At 54.9% G+C, this 19228-nt stretch overlaps 1 protein-coding gene across 9 annotated transcripts in view; it reads left to right on the forward strand.

The window, feature by feature from the left end:
• The first annotated feature begins 260 nt into the window (after positions 1–260).
• The window catches only part of GPT2 (glutamic--pyruvic transaminase 2), a 33981-nt gene continuing 15013 nt past the window's right edge, over positions 261–19228 (forward strand). The window contains exons 1-7 of one of the 9 annotated variants that reach the window (XM_070613556.1): positions 358–596; positions 956–1220; positions 5589–5674; positions 8288–8377; positions 10584–10692; positions 15103–15236; positions 17307–17550. In XM_070613556.1, coding sequence (XP_070469657.1) covers positions 5651–5674; positions 8288–8377; positions 10584–10692; positions 15103–15236; positions 17307–17550 — 601 coding nt within the window. In that variant the 5' untranslated portion in view covers positions 358–596; positions 956–1220; positions 5589–5650. Of the gene's footprint in view, positions 732–766; positions 1221–5588; positions 5675–8287; positions 8378–10583; positions 10693–15102; positions 15237–17306; positions 17551–19228 lie in introns of those variants that run through there. The other 8 variants (XM_070613553.1, XM_008509648.2, XM_070613555.1 and 5 more) reach the window with 8 other exon arrangements.

Genomic DNA, 19228 nt, shown 5'->3' on the forward strand with positions numbered 1-19228 from the left:
GAGTCGTCAGGAAAAGCCTGACCACTTGGGGTACGCCAGGTGCTGGTCCTTTAATTCTCACAGCGACCCTTAGAGACTGGGCAGATCTCCGTTTTGCTGACAAGGAAATCGATGTTCAAAGGGTTAAGGGTGGCAGCCAAGTCCCAAACTCCTGATCCCTACTTCCTACCAGCCCCCGTTGAGCGGCCGCTGCCGCCGTCAGGCCCTGGATGATGAAACTCGGCGCGAGGACTGCACCATCTCGCAGCCTGCGTCCTTGCAGGTGTGGGGGGCGGGGGGCGGGGGAGGGAGTGTGGGGAGGCGGGAGGCGCCTCCAGGGAGAAGCTGCAAATAGCTCGAACTCCGCAGCAAGGCTGAGCTGACAGCCCCAGCCCGGCCCCCACCTGGCTCTCCAGCCCCTCTGCCCGGACAAAGAGCCCGCCCAGCCCGGGCAGAGCCAAACCACCGCTCCCGCCTCTTGCCCGGCCCGGAGCGGGTCAGCGCGGGGCACTATCGGACTTGTAGTTCGGCCACCTCTCCACCCCTGCTCCGGAAACAGACTGGGGAACTACAAGGCCCAGGAGCCAGCGGGCAGGCGCGGGGCGGACTCGCCGGCGGTGGGTGTGCGAGCTCAGGGGGCCAGGCGGTGCGGGCTCCGGGCGCTGAGATGCGACTGGGGGCGCCGGAGCCCGGGAGCAGCTCCAGGCGTGCGCGCTAGCCGGGCGCGGTGAGGAGTGGCCGGGCGGCGACAGGCACGTAGCGTGCATGCACTGGGCGCAGCCTTTGCAAAACTCGGTTGTGCAGCGCTTTGGCTCTGCAGTGGCGCGGTGGCGTGTCTGAGTCGCCGGGGGAGGGGCGCCCAGCCCCGAGCCAGGCTGGCACCGCTTGCTGAAAGAGCCCTTGGCTGGGCTTGGGGGACAGGTGCCGGCTTTGGGCTGTGCGCGACGTATTTGTTCTCTTTCTCTTTTTGTGCCAGGGTTTCTCTGGGCGGGCGCGCTATGCAGCGGGCAGCGGCGCTGGTCCGGCGGGGCTGCTGCCCGGGGACCCCCGGACCCTGGGGCCGTAGTCAGAGCAGCGCGGCCGCCGAGGCCTCCGCGGTGCTCAAGGTGCGGCCCCAGCGGAGCCGGCGCGAGCGCATCCTTACCCTCGAGTCCATGAACCCGCAGGTGAAGGCGGTGGAGTACGCGGTGCGGGGACCCATCGTGCTCAAGGCCGTCGAGCTCGAGCTCGAGCTGCAGCGGGTGAGCACAGGCGCCGGGACCGCCGGGTGGGAGGGCCACGGGGGATCAGGGGACGCTGATGGGAAAAGCAACAGCTGTCCCCTTCTGGGGTCCGCCCGCGGGACTGCCTTCCACCCCCGTGGCCAGCTTTCTTTCGGCCAAGCTTGGCTAAAACAGGAGAACGCCCTCCTCCCATCCCTTCACCCACTAGTGCCCGGCACCTGGGACGAAGTAAGGTCCTCAGATACGGTTCACTTGTTGAATTGAATTCATCAATTTTAATTGAGCGGCCCATAGTGCCAGGCACTGCTTGTTATGTGCCCATCCTACCCGCGTGGAACCGAGATCCACTGGGCGGGGGGAACAGCCACAAGCAATAAAGAAATCAACAAGAGAATTTCAGATAGTGGGTGAGTGCTTCGAAGGAAGTAAAATGGAGGAGCCGTGAAATGGGGGTGCTGGAGGGCTGTGGTGGGAAGGAGACCGCTGTAGGTAGGAGGGGAGGGAGGAAGCCTCTGAGGAGAGTTGGGTTTGTTCCCGAAGCTTTTTCGCTCTCTGTCTGAGACCTTTTGGGTCATTCTGTTAGTAAAGAGTGGGGATTTGGAGCGGGATCCTGCTGATTCCTTCCTTTAGGCCTTCTCTGGAACCTTGACTGACAGCCACATTTTGTTCTCTGTCTGAGGACGCAGTCACCCCCAGTGGGTAGTCAGAGGCTTGGGCCTTTTGGCCTTGGTGGGGTGGCCCTGGGACTTTTTTCGTCTTGGTGGCTGGCTGGCTGGGATCTTGGCTTGAGTTCACAGCTGTGTGTAAGATGACCACATACCCAGAGGTGATTTCTGCCCCCTGCGACCAAGGTGGCTGGGGGGTGTAAGAGATGCCCCTGTAGGATATCAGAGTTATAACCTCAGTGGGATTCAGGAGGCAGAGTCAAGGCAGAAATGTGAAAAAAGTCAGTACTCCTAAGATTTGTAAGAACTGGTGAAATAGTCACCCAGCTGCTTGCTCAAGATAGTTCTGACCCACAAAGGGGGTGGGGGAGGGTTCCTTGATCTTGCCCTCAGAGGCGTCAGAATTGGTCTCAGGGGTGGATTGTTCACTTAGTGTCCCTTGAATGCATGGGAGGAAGTCATGGTGGGACCATGACACTTGGTCCCCATTCCCACGGGGACTTTAGGAGTTTGATGAGCTCATGGCCTGCTGAGACCTCAGTGGGACAACCAGTTCTGCTGACTCAGGGAGCTAGACAAGTCAGAGTCCAGTGTCTCCCTCTGACTTCTTGCAGGGCTAAGTTTAAAGTTTGACCCGCAGAAGGCTGGCTGGGTTTCTGTGCCTTCCTGGCCCAGTGGTGGTCCACGGGCAGAGAACACTGTTTTTTGCTGGTTTGCTCCTTGTTGATATCTGGCAGACTACAGTGGGCCCTCCTTGAGACAACAGTCTCCCTGTGAAAACAAAGCTGAGATTAAATTGTTCCCAGGTTATCACTTTACAGCTGATTTCTCAGGTTCTGGGAATTATCTCTACATTTTGCTAAATAGCAACTTGGGTGTAGGGCTCCGTGAAGTATGAGGATGACTAGGACAGAAAGGGGCACTATCTTTGCCTTCAGGGAGTTGACTGCCATCTTTTGCTCTGGGCCTGAGCCTTTTTTCCCCCAATTCTTTAAAGATTGGTGGGGTTTTTTTTAGCAAGCAGAGAAAATGTGAGAGCAATCCAGGTTGGAGCAGGACTGTGAGCAAAGACAGGAGGTTGGGAAGTTCCAGGCCTTTGTGGAAAGGGGCTGGTGCTGTCTGGAGAGTAGTGGCAGGGCATGTGGGAGACAGTGAGATGGAAAAAGTGGACTGGAGTCTTGTGTGCCAGGCTCAGGACTTGATGGTGCAAAGTTTTGGTATGGAGTGGAGAACAAGGAAGGATTTCCAGCAGGGTATGGCCCGATGATTGAGGAAGACAAATTTCTTGGTCATTTGGGCCGGAAACCCCCTGAGATTTTTGAGATGCATGCCCCACACTCCCGTATCCTGGCCCTGAGTCAGTTGAGACATTCTTTTTGTCCACCTGCATTCTCTGGTGCTTTCACTGAAGCTCATGCCTTCTCTCCTCGCTTGTTGAGTCTCAGTTGCCCGGCTCTAGGTGCTGGAGATCTGGCCCCAGCCAGGCCGACAGAGCCTCACTTAAACCTTTCATTCTTAGGAGACAGCCGCTCCCCACTCTGCGAACTTAAACAGTGCCCCTCTGAGAGGGCCATATTTTCCCAGTCATTTCTTTCTTTTTTTTTTGGCTTGGCTTGACTTTGCACAACTTCAGTTTTTCTACCTCTCTTTTGAATTGTGTTGATCAAAATGACTGATATCATAAAGGCTTTGATTTGGTTAGAGATGGGCTGGGCAAGGATTTGTAGGGAGTAGGGTGACTTGGAGTGAGTCTCATATCCTCCTGGACTTTGGTTTCCCTAGTGTATAAAAGGAGGGAGGTGGCCTGGTGGGCCCAGGGTCCCCCCTGCCATGACTTTTGTGCCTCCTTGTCCATCTGAAGGTGTCCTGAGGAACCTGGGATGGCCCCCAGTGGTACCAAGGCCTTTATGCTGCCTTATGGAATCATTTTGCCAGGTGCTCTGAAAATAGTACCGGCTGTTTGGCTGGACACGTGGCTCTGGTGTTTGACTTTGGGGTGGCTTGCTAGGCGAGTCCCATCCTTCTTGCTTCTGTGGGAGGAGTGGAGAATGCTCAGGAGAGCCTGAAGGAGGAGGGGAAGTTGGGTAAGTAGGTGTGAAAGGGGCCATCCCCGGGGGCCTCCTGCAGCCTGGTCTGCGTGCTCTCAGGGAAGCCCTCTTTCTCCCTGACCACAGCTCCAAAAGGGAGAACTGATCAGCTTTTCAGCCCTGATGTTCATTGGGAGCAGCACTTAAAAATAAGCTGCAATTTAGTAGGAGTCTGGAAAAGATCTGTCAGTTCTCCCTCAACCTACTTCTTTTTCCCTGGCTTTACTGGGGCAGGGGAGGAAGTTGGCACAAGTGGAGACAGAGGGATGACTTTATTTCTGTTTGTGAAAGTACACCCTGTCAGAGCAAACATTCATAAATAGGAAAAACTGGTTACTACAGTCATGTGCTGCATAACCACCTTTCGGTCAAGGACGGACTGCATATGTGACAGGTCCTATAAGGTTAGTACCACAGCCTAGGTGTGCAGCAGGCTATACCATCTAGGTTTGTGTAAGTGCACGCTAGGGTGTTTGCACAATGACGTAATCACCTAACAGTGCATTTCTCAGAATGTATCCCTGTCGTTAAGCAACACGTGGCTGTCCGGTTAACATCAGTGTGTGCTGCCTCTAAACACAGGAAAAAACAGGATGCTAGAGCTCCTGGTTCCGGTTAGCCAAGAGCCAAGACTGGGAACCCTGGGTGTGCTGAGCACAGGCGGTGAAAGCTCATTGGTCGTTTTCTTTAGAATTTAGATGCTGCTTTAAAATAAAGCAATTTGTAGTGTAGGCTTCCAATGGGATGAACCTCCCACCTGCCCAGGTCACCATGGACCTTCGCCCTGAGCTTCGCCTTCATGTGCTGTGGGCCTCAGACAAGTTGTTCAGAGCACCTTGGCCTCAGTTTATTCCTCTGCAAAATGGGGCCAATTTCTCTCTCCTAAAGACTAGTTTGAGATGTTAGCGATGATGCAGCTGGAAGCCAATTAGAACTCTTAAGAGTCTGTTCTCAAGTGAATGAGCGTTCCTTGGGGAGAAGCGCTGAGGGCCCCCTTCCCTGGCCTTCCTCCTGCGTCCTGGGTCTGGGGACACGCTCCGCGGAGTTGGCTCTCCTCCCTGGGCCTTAGCCTTGCTGTCGTGAGTTATCCTGTTGGGAGCTCATTCGAGGTCATCCCTGCTTCTGCAGATGTCAGCTTCCAGGGCTGGCCCTCCCACGGAGCCCTCGAGCCCAAGGGCGACACCCAGCCTTCCCTGCTGCGCTGGTTGGGAACTCAGCCCTGGGAGCTCCCACCTCATTTGTTAAGCCTGGGCTCGGGTTCTACTGGCTTTGCTTGTCTTTCCGTGTGGTCGGGGCCAGGCCCTGTGCGCAGCCTCGGTTTCCTCAGCTGTGTAATGTGCCAGTTTGCGGGGACCGTGAGGGCTAGTTGGAGTTTGTCTCTGGGCCCTCGCTCTGGAGCTCTCTGTAGGACTTCTGCCTGCCCCAGTCCCGTCCATTGCCTTGGGGTCTTTTCACATGGGGCCCTCTCTCCGTCCCCTGTGCCCTGCCTGGGCTCTGAAGGGGGATGGCCCCTCCTATCTCACTCCTGTCACGGGGCATGGGTAATCCATAAGTATTTGTTGAATGAGAGGGAGGTTCTCTGGGGAGTAACCCTCCTACCAGACCTTCCCCCCACTTGTCACATGTAATGACAGGAGCCGTCTCTTGCTCAAAACTGCCTGTGCCTATTAGAATCATCCACCACCCCTTGACTCTCATGGTGATCCTGGGCAAGACGATGGTAAGTCTTTTTTCCTTCTCCCCAGTAATACTTTCTGAAATATGCCATCCCCAGAGCCTGGGGACCTATTGCCCTGATCGCTACTTGAGCCAAATGGTGGGAAGGGAGCCACCCCTGGTTAGGACTTCATCTCTGCCCCACAGGGAGGCAGCTCTGGGTGGGATGTGTGCCAGTGGATTAGATAGGAGAGCTCTAGGATGCTGTGAGAGGGAACTAGGATGCTATGTGCTGACCTGGCAGGCTCCTAGGGGCTGTGTTGAGGCAAGGTCACCGTTGGGTGTGCCTGCCAGGCCTGGATGAGTCACGGTAGGCAGGAGTCTGCCTCTGGCTCCTTGGTATTTTCCCAGCCCACGTAGACCTCAAGTGCCTAGATGCAGGAGTCTGCCCAGAACAGCCTCCTCTGTATGGTGGCCTTTGGCTGGGTAGACTGGTCCCCTGCCCATTCAAGGGCGCTATTTTCCCACCCCCACAGCTCGTCCATCAGAGCAGTGTCTGGGGTCTGCGGGAGTCCAGATCCAAGAAAGGGGATGTTCAGCGTTCCCAGGCTCCTTGTCAGCAGGTCCTGGGTTGGTTGAGTCATGCAGCGGGAGAGCACGGGAAGGAACACCTAGGGCTCCGTTCCAGGCATCATTCTCTCCCTGCACTGAGCTAGCCGAGGGCCCCCAGCTGTATGTTGGTTCCTGACCCTCGACTGTGACAGACTTACTCCCTACTGAAGAATGGACTGTGTCACGCCTTGGAAATCACCTGTGTTCAGCTGACCAGGCCTGGGGGGCTGTGGTGGTTCAGTCAGGCTAACAGAGGGTTCCATGCCAGGAGCCTGGGCCAGTGTCAAGGGGTGGGTCAGTCTGTCCCTTTGTACACAGTGGCCTGGGTCACTCCCACATCCCAGCCTTCTTGGCTGTTGCCTTTGAGATGAGCCCTGAGGCCACATACCCCACAGCCTGTCTACAGGGTGCCTGCTCTGACTCCAGGCCTAGCCCCGGAGCAGTGGGAGCACTGGCCCTCTGGACGCCAGCGGCTTCACGGGGCCCCCAGGGACCTTTTTCCACATCGGCCAGCCCTGAAGAGCTTGGTAGGGGGGGCAGAAGGGAATTAAAAGGCCTCTTTTCCCCCCAGGAATAGCTTTTGGAGACTTAGGCCCTGTTTGTGGAGGTGCAGGGCCATTTCTGGGGTGCCCCCCTCAGCCCCCAGGTCTCCTGGCTGCAGAAGCAGCTGAAGAGCTTCTGTGCGGAGGGACGGAGGGGACACACGAGGGCCGGGGGCCTGTCTGGCAGCTGCTCTCTTCCCTTAAGCCACTTAAGGTGTATATTACTGATCTAAAAACGATTAAGTTTTCTAAAGTTGCTTTCATTCACACATTGTGTGAAATGGAGAAAAAGACAAATGTCAAAACCATAGAATTGTATCTTTAAAACTTGTACTTAGGGTGCCTTTGGGGAAGGGGCAGCTGGAGACGGGAAGGTAGCTGGGCCTTCTACCCGGGCCACTGTTGGCACTGCCGCCTGCTCGCCCCACTGCCTTCCTCCACCGTGACCCTGTGACCTCCTTCCTCGTGTGGGTTTGTCAGTTGGTGACATTTGTACTCTGCCAAGCACTTCCATACTGTTTGTCTCAGATCATCCTTTCAGCTGCCCTGGGACGTCCTTGAACCCACTGTTGCTTCTGACTCTGCCAGTGGCTAATGCTGGATTTATCAGGCAGCTGTGTGGAACTCCCACATTTCCAGATCCCCACAATCCTCCATCCAAACTGCATCTTCTCATTTGCAGCAGCCAGGGTGTCCTTCAGTCACCTCCACGGTGACGCTGTCTCCAGGGTCTCTGAGTTCCTCCTCTCCCTGTCATCTCTTTTCTGTGCTAAACACAGTACTCAGATAGTGACCTCAATTTTACTCTTCAGCCAGTCTTTTCATCCCGTATGCTTTTTTTAAGAAAATGTGAAAATCAGCCCACATTCTTCATTCTTCAAAGCCAAGGTTGCAAGGGAATGACGGAGAGGTCCCTGCTGATGTATCTTCTGGAGGGAATAGTGGCCACAGTGCCCTTAGCCGTTTCCTTAGGCCATCAAGTGGAGCTGCCCTTCGGGGTGGTGGCAGGGGGTGTGGGACCCTCTCCCTGACAGCTGGCTTCTGCTGACCCCTCCTCTCTCCCACCATGTTTGCAGCAGGGCCCCCCTTTAGATACCCCTGTGAGGCAGCGGTCAGGCTGTGGACCTGCAGCTGCCTCAGGGTGCCCTAGCGGCCTGGGGAAGTTCCTCCAGCCTTTTCAGAAAGTGGGAGACGGTGGGGCATAGTGGTTAAGAAGAGTGATCTTGGATTCTGGCTTCAAATCTCTAGTACTTGTATTTATCAATTATGTGACTTTGGACAAGTTTCTTAACCTTTTGAAGCCTCAATTTCCTCATCTGTAAACAAGATTAAAATTGGTTCTTCCTCATGGGGTAGTTGGGAAGGTTAAATGCAGTCAGGCATGTTAAGGGTTTGGCACTATGTCTGACGCCTGATAAGGCTCAAAATAGGGTTGCTTATTAATATCCCGTGGGAGCATTGCATGACCTCTGGAATCCAGGGTCTGAGAGTCTCTAACCACCTGTTGCCTTCTGTCTGCGCAGGGTATCAAAAAACCGTTCACTGAGGTCATCCGTGCCAACATTGGGGACGCCCAGGCCATGGGCCAGCAGCCAATCACCTTCCTCCGACAGGTAAGCTGGCCCTTGGGAGCAGTGGCTGCTGGGAGCGCACGGAGCCGGAGGTGGTAGGGCCAGCCATCTCCTCTCACCTTTGCCTCCTTGCCTGTCAGGCCCCCTCAGGACACAGCAGGCACCAGAATCCCAAAGGGAGGTGCCATTGAGGTAGCAGACCCCTCCAGTGCCTGGTGTCCCCTGGTTCTCTCTCTCGGCCTCCTCCCCTTCCAAAGTTGTCCTAAATCCACTTTGGGGCTGCTCTAGTGTACAAGGCCCAGGGATGGTCTTCCATGGTGCATGGTCCTGGATGCTACATTCAGAGCTTGGCTGGTGAGGGCACCAGAGAGGTAGGCAGGAGAAGTAGAGGCCCAGTGGGCTGGGAGGTGGTGTATGGAGGTCCAGATACAGATTCCCAAGTGAGACACCCCAAGTTTGAGTGTTGGCTCTGCTGCTTACCCGCTGGGTGGTTTGAACAAGTGGGTTCACCAGAGCGCGGCCTCAGAGCACTGTTGGGGGCCTCGTGAGATGGTGAGCCTAAAGGCCTTGCCCGTGGCCAGCAGGAGAGTGTGCATGGGCAACCACTGGCAGCTGCTGCTCTCCAGGCTGCCTGCCAACGTGACCCAGCTCACCCACGAGGTCTCCAGGAGGCAGATTTCAGTGTTTCAGTTTGAGTACCAACTACAAGGATGCCGCATGGGCTGACACTGTGGGATTGGTGGACTGGAGGGGAAAAACAAAAGGCTGGAAAAATGCCTTAGGGCTGCCTGAACAGAGGCTGGAGACCAGCTATGGGGAAAGCTTGTTCCGGGAGAAGGACTGAGGCCCGTTTTGGAGTGAAATATGGTTCTTGTATGTGGCTCAGGTTCTTAGGCCGGGCCAGCAGGGAAGCTGAGCACCCCAGCCCCCTTTGCCCTGCCCGTGTCTCCTGCTGCAGAGGCTGGCACAAAGGAGGGGTGACCGTGCCCCACTATCTGGGCGGGGGGTGTCGGGGGGCCGAGGCCTCAGTCTGCAGCCCCTCGGGGAGTTCACACAGGGTCTGCGGGAGAAGAACTGAGGCTAGCACTGACCTGAGGAATGCCCACTGCGCCTCACTCCCATGGCCACTGCTGCTGACCTCAGGAGCAGGCCGGCTCCCCTGAATATCAGAGGCCCCAAGCTGGGCCCAGGGTGGGGAAATGGGTCAGAGCAAACAGAGAAAAGGAGACCAAACAGAGGGGTTCTGCCAGCGAAGTAGAGGCGGGAGAAGGTCGGGGGGCCTTGGCTGTCCTGGAAGCACAGAGCTTTCGAGGGAGGGGCGGAAAGTGGCCTCTCAGCCACATGTGCCTGGCCTCGGACGAGCAGGCTCCTGTTGCCTCAGCCCCTTCTGACTGGCTGGCGCATTCCCAAATCCAGCCCTGTGACTGGCCACCGCAGGCACAGCCTCTCCACTTGGTGCTGGCCTCCTCCAGCCTTCACCATCTCCTCTGACCTGCGCAAGTGCCCCTGGGAGGAGGGCAGGCCAGGTCACCGCCCATTGTCCAGATGAAGAAAAGATGGGCTCCAAGAAGCCAGCACCTGCCCAAAGGCACCAAGCTGATGTCAGAGCCTTGAGTCCAGCCCCCACTCAGTGCCCTGGCACGGCTCCTAAGCTGCCAGCTTAGACTTGCCCGGTGAGCTGGGCTTTACCAGCACTTTTGCAAACATTTCCTTGCTTAATCCTCTTAATTTGTGAGGTTAGGGTGATTTTCTCTGTTACAGAGATAAGAACGGTGACAGGGTCTGACCAGGAAAGGGGGTGATGGTGAGGAAAGAGGAGGCGGGCCCGGGGTGCAGGGAGGGAGCTCGGGTGTGAGTAAGGAGGGGGTCTGTGCAGTCCTGCTCCTGTCAGCTGGGGAGTCACCTTCCTGCTCAGCCCTGGGCCCTGCTGCCTTGGGTGTGTGAGCTGCTGTCCTTTGTGGAATAGTTGGGGCCAGGGGCTGAGCAGCCAGCCTCCTGCTCCCTGGGTCCTCTTCTGGCAGCCCACCCGTGGGCTTCAAGCCCAGGTCATGATGTACCCCGCCTCTCCCCATCTTCCCATCTGCTGCAGAAAGCCCACTGTCCTCCTCCCCGCCCACCCCATGGTCCTCCAGCACTGTCCCTAAGAGTCACCATCTTCACGCCATCTCCCGACCAGTGTCCTCGTGCTCCTCCTGGGACTCCAGGGTGGGGAGCGCTGGGAGTCCAGCCTGCACCTCTGTTCCCCCAGGTGATGGCACTTTGCACCTACCCAAACCTGTTGGACAGCCCCAGCTTTCCAGAAGATGCTAAGAAACGAGCCCGGCGGATCCTACAGGCTTGTGGCGGGAACAGCCTAGGTGAGGCCCTGACTTGCCAGGTCCTAGACGGCGTGAAACAAACTTATGTTCTCAGTCTGGGCCCCGGCCCCCGCCGTTGCAGAGGGTTATGCCTGTGAGTGAGTGTGCGAATGTGTGTGGGGCGGCTGACATGCAGAGTAGATGAGAAATAGTGTTCCTCTCCTGGCCCGAGCTCTGGTAGCCTCCTGTTTGCTGAGCTGATGAGGAAGGTGCCATCTTTCGGTGAGTTAGGGCACTTCAGGTGCAAGTGCCTGCATTTGGCTGGGTCTTGGTTACACCTGAGAGCCAGCTTCAACAGCCGAGCCTTCCGTCAGAGCAGAAGCTTTAACCCAGTGACTGGCCTTGGCGACAGGAGGCCGAGTGGAAGCGCAGTGCCCAGCTTTGTCTAGCCTTCTTGCCTCTCTGTGGTCCCCAGCTCCAAACACATGCCCACATTGTCTGGTGGCGGTCAGCTGCTGGGGAGGGCAAGCACTGCGAGATGCCTCTGAGCCCTGTGGGTGGCCTCCTGCGTTCTGCCTGTGCCGTCCACCCTCCCTTTCATTGTGTTGCTCCTCTCTGCTGGGAGCCCACACCCCACCTCTGCCTCCTACGGTGGGAGCACACCCAGCGCCGGAGGGCTCCGTGGAGGGAGGCCCCAGGATCTGGCCCTTAGATGTGAAAATGGTATGCTCTCCCCTTCTCTGCTGAGATGGATTTCCAGCCTCTGGGTCTCGTGCTCTTTGTTCTCCTTTCATGTTCTTTTCTGTTTACTTTACAGAGGCGATCCAGCTTCCCTTGCCCAGAGGAAAACAGTTTTTCTTAGAGCTTTTTAGGACACACACCTGAATGTTCTGGAATGTGGCACAGGGATTCTTGTGGCTTTCTCAGCAGGGGATCAGCCACCCTTGGCCTCTCTGTCGTCTCCCTGCCTCTCCCCTCCCCTTTTTCTCCTCTGTCCCTTTATCAAGAGCATTGTAAAGAGCATTGTAAAGTAAGCATATGCTTACTTTCCTGGCTGTGGTCACCCCACCAGCCCCCTGTCCGAGTCTGGGCTCTGTCCTGAGTGGCGTCCCTCTCAAGAAAGGGCCAGCCGCCCCTTGCTTTCCTGCCTGCCACCCTGGATGGGGTGTGGGCCAACACGTTGTGTGGCAAGGCCTAAACCACAAGCTGGCAGACAGCAGCCCAATAGCCCAGAGGCCTGGCCTCCAGGCTCCTTTCCTCCTGCACCCTCTGCCCGGCCCTGAGAACAAAGGTGCTTCTCAAAACCCAGTGGCTCTGGGCCTGAGACTCCTGGAAGCCGCAGCTGAGAGGGGGAGAGAGGGCGGTTGCCGCCTGCGTGTCTGACGTGACCGTCTGGAGAAGGGGGAGGGGATCTTTGTTCCACCTATGAAGCCTCATCAACAAGCTTGTGAAACTCGGTGTCAGCCAGTGCTGCGGGAGGGGGGCTGGGAGGCCAGGTCCATGAGCCCCTCTGGGTGTTGTAGCAAGAGGACTGTTTGCCTTTGGGGTTTGGGGCCCGCACTGAGTTCTCAGGAGCTCCTGAGGACAGTGAGGTAGGTGCTCTCTGGGCCTCTCTCCTCGTCCTTGAACTAGGAGGACTTTGTCCTCACCTCCTGGGCTTGTGAGGAAGGTTGGCCTGTGCTGAAGCCCCTTGTCAAATATGGAGAAGCCCCGCCCAGGGGTCACTACCAGGCCCTGCCCATTGCCGGGACAGTGGGAGCTGGTGTTCTGTGCCAGCTAAGCCTTGGGCAGCCTGAACACCTGCCCGTCAAAGGAAAGGAAATGGAAAATGTCATCGTGCCTCAGGGCCACCCTGACCCAAGTGGGGATTGTTAAATGAGTGCACGAAGTCTCAGAGCTCACCCAGATGTGTTTTTATCATGCCCTTTAAAACTATTTATTTCCGGGCCTTCATTTATTTTCTGTTTGAAAATGGGTAGTTCAGTTATCAGGTGTTGAGGTAAAACCTAGACACACCTGCAGGAGGTGTGAGATCTGTGACCTCATCCAGCCCCTCCCTGAGCACACACTCTGTCCCAGCACTGCAGGACACTTCCCAAACAAGGCAGATGGAGTTCCTGTGCTCGCAAAGCTCTCTGTCAGATCTGGGAGAAACAAACATTAAAAAGAATTCACACAAAAACATAACCCCTAGTTTTCATGAGTTCTTGGGGAAAGAGTAGAGAGTTGTGGGGTTATAACAAGGGATTCTAATGTAGAGGGAGGGTTTAAGGAGAAAGTGGTATTCAAATTCATGTGGCAGATGAGTAACAGAGAACCTGCAAATGCTTTCCAGATGGAGGAAATGGTGTGTGCAAAGGCCCTGAGGTTTAAGAACTGAGTGTGATAGAGTGAAGGGGTCTGGGTGAGGTGGTATGCAGTGAGGCCAGGGAGTTTGGAGGTGGTGATGATGCCACTTTGTAGGCTGTGGGAGGGAGGCAGGCTGCCATCAGTCTTGGGGCATTGGGTCCTAACCCAGAGGGGTGGATGGGGCCCAGCAGGGGGATAGATGCTATAGCAGAGATGCACAGAAGAAATAGATAATGGTCCTTGCCTTCAAGGAACTTACATTCAACATGGGGAGGCAGGGCTTCATCTGTATAAAATAAAATAGGTGGAGAGAGGCTGGGCTGGGGCAGTGTCTTGAGGATAAGCCCTCTGCAGAGAGACTGCATCTGAGCTCTGAAGGAGCAGTGTGGTCTGGAGCAAACAGAAGATCTAAGGGAAAAGGGGGGAAGGTCTGCAGCCTGCAGGAGCAGGGAGCTTGCCTGGGGGAAGGCCTCGAGTGAGTGAGAGGCGGGAAGAGGAGGAGGCTCGGCAGGCCCAGCATTCGCACCTCCCACTTTGTAAATTTACAAACTATTTCAAACGTGTTGGAGATATGTAGCACGAGACTGCACCCGCCACCCAGACTTGATACACTTAATGTTTGTCATTTGACCCTTAGAGAAGGGGTCCAGCCCACCCATTTTACAGCTGTCGCGGGGCAGGGCAAGCCCAGTGCTGTGCAGAGGCTGAGGCAGAGCCCGGCTGGCGCTTCTGCAGGGGGAGCCTTAACTGTGCGCCTTCTGGTGCAGGGCCAGGACTGACCTGCGCTGAGGCCCGGAGAAAATGGCCTCCTTTCCGGAGCCCAGCTTGCCTCCTGGTGGTGTTTTGCAGTAGCCTTAGAAGGAACAGGCCAGTTTTCTTTATTTTTTTTAAAGATTTTATTTTTTTCCTTTTTCTCCCCAAAGCACCCTGGTACATAGTTGTATATTCTTAGTTGTGAGTCCTTCTAGTTGTGGCATGTGGGACGCTGCCTCAGCGTGGCTTGATGAGCAGTGCCACGTCCGCGCCCAGGATTCGAACCAACGAAACACTGGGCTGCCTGCAGCAGAGCACGTGAACTTAACCACTCGGCCATGGGGCCAGCCCCCAGTTTTCTTTAAACGTGGGCTAAAAGTCAATAGTGTAGAAGGATATCGAGTAAAACATCTGCCTGCCTCCTCTGACCCCGGCCTGCTGGTGCGCTTCCCTGGAGAATTCGCCTCCCCAGTTTGTCTTCTTCCAGAGACATTTTGTGCAGGCGTGAGGACCTATTTTGAATTTCTTTCTGAAAACGTAGTGGCCTGACATTTTAAAAAACATTTTATCAAAACAGTAAAATGCACATATATGAATGTACAGCTTGAATAATTTTTGCACACACCTGTGTAACCCTGACCCAGACCCAGATGTTGAACATCCCCAGCACTGCGGGGGCCCCTGTGTGCCCTTGATAGTGCCCCACCCCCTCAACGGCCACCACTGTTCTACCTGCCAGCACTGTAAATTAGCTTTGCCTTTTTCTTGAACTTCATAAAAATGGTGGTCTGGATTTTAATCCTAAATGGCAGCCTGAGGATATTGTTGACATGGGGTGGGAGTAGGGGGTCATGCCCAGCAGGTCCAGGGATGTGTGGTTAGTGCTGGTCGGGGCTGGCAGATGGTGCCGTTTTGGGTTGACCCATTCTCTCAAGTTCTGTGGACCCCTGTGGAAGCAATGGTGATAAAAGCATAGCAAGCCCAGCTTTAATGATTTCTACTGTCAAGCCCGTGTATAAGTCCCAAGAGGGGGTAAAATAGCGACGGGCACCATTTAACTAATTAGAAGCCAGGGCCTAGGATACTGCTTGACGTATAGTAGGTTCTCAGTAAATACTGGGTGGATGGATGGATGGGCGGTGGATGGATGGATGGGCGGATGGATGGTGAGTAGGTAGGTAAGAAGGTGGATGGTGGATGAGAGGATGGGCGGATGAAGCCGGACATGTGGTTAAGCAGCTTGCCACAATTCCAGAGCCCTATCCGAGACCTCCCCAACTCCCTCCCCCAGTTAATTATATGGATATCACGGACCCTATGGAGCCAGACACCCTGCCTCTAGTCACTATCTTGCTGGCTGTCTTACAGGGTCTTACAGTGCTAGCCAGGGTGTCAACTGCATCCGTGAAGATGTGGCTGCCTACATCACCAGGAGAGATGGCGGCGTGCCTGCAGACCCAGACAACATTTACCTGACCACCGGAGCTAGTGACGGCATTTCTGTACGTGAGAGGGTGGCTCATTGTTGTCCAGTGATCACTCACACGGCAAACAGCCTTGCATGTTAGGGCCAAGCGTGCGAGCCCACTGGCAGGGAGACAGGCCTGGGAGGAGGGATTGGCCACCCTTTGGTCCCTGCTGTCCACCCCATCCTGGTAGCCTGCTGCCCTTACCGCATTCACTCTTCATGAACCTAGATATGACTGCAGCCTTAGTGTCTCCCCAGAGTGCACACCAACAGGTCCAGCTGAGGGCACATGAGGGTGCCCGTCTTTCTGGCGTCACTGGCCTTTCCATCACTCAGCACGTACTGCTGTTCCTCCTCTGCCAGGCACTGTGCCAGGTGCTGGGAGACCGTGGGGAACCAAACATGTTTGACCTCTGCTCACACACTAGTGCTGGATCAGACTGGCATTGATGTCATATAACTAAGTGTCACATCACAAGCTTTCCGTTCCTCTTCTGGGTGAAGAGGACAGAGTGCTACGAGACAGAGCAGCAGGGACTCTGACCTGGGGGCAGGGGCAGAAGGTTTCTCCAGGGAAGGCTGAGCAGATGGAGACCCGGCAGATCGGCAAGGCGGGGGCAGGAGTGCAGTGGGGAGGCCTTGAGCTGGAGGGAGGCCGCCTGTTTGGAAATGGAGGGTGAGGGCCCGTTACCAGGAATGGGCTGGAGAGGTGGATGGGGCCTTAGAGGCCACACTGAGGATTTGGGTTGTCCTCGTAAGAGCAGTAGGGAGCCACTGAAGGATTTGAAGCGGGGGGCGCATAATTAGATTTATGTTCTTAAGTCTTAACTATGGCGGGGGGGTGCATAGTAGATGTGAGGGAGTATTGGAGGCGAGAGAAGAGGTGGTGTCAGCTGTGGACGGGGTGAAGAGGGGCTGGTAGCAGTGGTTACTTAGCAGAAGGAGTCTGAAACCCTGGGTCTGAGAGCTGCCTTCCGTCCCCAGCCCGTATGCTCGTCCCAGCGCCTCGGCGGTGCCAGGTGCCCTCAGCTCACTTACTCACCCTACTCGGGGGCGTGTGCTGTCTGAGCCCTTCCTTTAATGGGGTTATCTTTGTCTTTGTCGCCTGGCCTCCAGTGCTGTTATTTTTTGACACTTGTTGGGGGCTTTAATCCTTCCCCAAAGCCTTTCAGATGCATTAAACTCTTCTTGGAGCCCGTGAGGACACTGAGGCCCAGAGACATTAAGTGGTCTGCCTGCTCTAAGTCAGCATCTTGTGGCATTTGGGATTCTAGTGTTGGAGCTCAGGCCCCCCAACCATGGCACATCCCATGGTGTTCTGCTGTCGTGGCCCCTCTCGATTGCTCGAGCAGCCCAGGTACAGACAGAGGTCCTGGAGGAGGGGAGGGAGGTGCCCTCAAGATTTAATGAAAAGAATGAAGTCATGGTGCTTTTGAATACAGTGGCGTTCTTGCAGCAAGGCACTGAGTCTGAGAAATGACTTAAGTCCCTGGCGGGGACTCGCCAAAAAGAGGGTTTAGCTTATTAAGTCAATGAATTACTGCCACCTCCACCAGTACCCCACAGGGTTCCCATGGCTGGTTTCTCAGGAACCCTGCGGATGTGGGGCCCACTCAGTTTTGGAAACAGCTAGGTTGAAGCGCCACCTGGTGGTAGTAGATGGGTATTTTATCCCATTTCAACAACCCCTTCGTTGTCTGGCCTCAGCCCCTGACAAGACAGACTTCTGGCCCCACCCCAGACATACAGAATGAGTTTCAGGGCTGAGGTCAGAATAATTCTGAGCCAGGGCCAGTTTGCAGACTGCCTTAAAAGACCTCTGTAAAAAAATACCCACTAGCATCAATCAAGTCTTTCACTACGGGCCATGCACTGTGCTGAGAACTGTAAAGCATTTTATTTTGCCTGTTCCTCACAGCACCCTCATTCTACAGATGAGGAAAGCGAGGCCCGGGGAAGTTGAGTGACTCACATGGGGTTGCACTGGAAGCAGCCAGTGGGTGGCTGGGGAAAGGCTGGAGTTGGGGCCTTCCGGCTTGTCTGCCCGTCCGCCGCGAGGGGTGGGAGTGGCCATGCCCTGTGAGATGTGACTTCTTGGTTGCAGACAATCCTGAAGATCCTGGTCTCCGGGGGCGGCAAGTCACGGACGGGTGTGCTGATCCCCATCCCGCAGTACCCCCTCTACTCAGCAGTCATCTCCGAGCTCGATGCCGTCCAGGTGAACTATTACCTGGATGAGGAGAACTGCTGGGCCCTGAATGTGAACGAGCTCCGGCGGGCCGTGCGGGAGGCCAAAGAGCACTGTGACCCCAAGGTGCTGTGCATCATCAACCCCGGGAACCCCACAGGTCTGCGCTTCATTTCCTCGCCAGTTTCTTGGGCGGGCGGGCAGAGCCCCTGGTGTACTGGATGTCTGGACTCGAAAGAGTTAAGAAATAACACGGAGTCCTCTTTGCTCCCAGTTTCCCCATCCAATTCCAGATTTGCTAACGTAAGGCTGTAAAATTTGCCACAGGCCACTTAGGAGGTGAGCAAATGCAGGCGTTTTCTTGGGCAGGGTTGTATTATTATTAAGACCAGTATTTTTCCTGTTTTTGTATTTGTGAAGAATCTCTTCCTTGAGGTTACACACAAGGCATTACCAGTAATCAGAGGCCTCATTTTACCTTTCCTCCTAAACCAGTTTTCAGAATGCTGGCCTGTGCGTTTTTGTTTTCTTTGACACAGCATTGTCATGTACTTTGAGGCCTGGAAAGGAAATGCTGTATTAAAAACAAAAGCAAACAAACCAAAAAACCTATTTCCAGAAGTTGAAAAGCCCTCCTAATTTTGCATATTTTTCTTTAAAAGAAAAAAAAGGGCACAGTGCTGCCTGTTTTGATCTTTCCAGGCCGCTGGCTTTATATGCTCACAGTGCTGTTTGGATGCTGAGAACAAGAGCTCCTCTCTCCTCCTTTGTTGAGACAAATTGGGTCAGGGCCAAAATGCCTTGGAGTTGATTATAGAATCTGCTTCTTGGGAACATCAAATGATGCTTCAGTCAGCTGGAAGCACCGCTTGAATTCCCAAGTGCAGAAAATGGGTGCAGCTGGCTGTGACACTGCTTTGTTTACACCAGCTGCTTGGGGGAAGGGGTGAAGATTCTAACCATGATACAGTAGGAAAATGACAGAGCTGTGTTCTCAATCCTGGTTGCACATTGGAATCTCAAAGGGAGCTTTTAACAATGCCAAAGGCCAGGCCGCATCCCAGAATCTGAGGATGGGGCCCAGGCGTCAATATTCTGTGCAGCTAAAGATGAGAAGCACTGCCCCAGGACAGAGGCTCTCAAACTCTAGCTTGTTAAAATACAACTGCTGGGCCCCACTCCCAGATAATTCAAATGTAATTGGGCTGGGGGAGGGCTTGAGAGTTTGCATTTCCAGCAAGCTCCTAGGTGATGCTGATGCTGCTGTCCCACACTTGGAGGAGGAAGTCTGCCATCTTAGGAGATACTCTGCATGCTTACTTTATATCAGAGTTGGTGACTTCTCGGCCAGGTGTTTACATAAATCTTTTCACTTGGCTGTCTGGGAAGAAAGAACCACACCAGAGACTTTCTGTTTTAGGCAAAGCATTCATGAGAGTGCATATTAATATAATTCATTTTTAAAGAGTAACTTGATGAGGGGGCAGCTGGTTTTGCTCCGTCTTAATGTGTAAAGTTGAGTCAGCTACTAGAAGATGGGGCATAGAAAATAGAAACTGACCTGTGATGACCACGTACCTTGTCTGGACCGCTCACTGACCACTTTGGCTAAAAGGTGTCAATATGGACTGGTATGTTAAGCCCGGGCTCTTTGGGTTTCAAGACAGAAACCCAGCTCAAGGCTGAAGGGAGTGGCTCATGGAACTGTACAGTCCCAGGGGCAAAGCAGCACACCTGAATCAGTGTCATTGTCGCTAGGAACCTCAGTCCATTTCCCTGCTCCCTTCTCAGGAAGCATCCGTCCTTGGAGTGGCCTTCGGCAGCTCCAGCACTGCCCA

This window comes from Equus przewalskii, chromosome 3, assembly GCF_037783145.1.
Source record: "Equus przewalskii isolate Varuska chromosome 3, EquPr2, whole genome shotgun sequence".
Taxonomy (NCBI): Eukaryota; Metazoa; Chordata; class Mammalia; order Perissodactyla; family Equidae; genus Equus; species Equus przewalskii.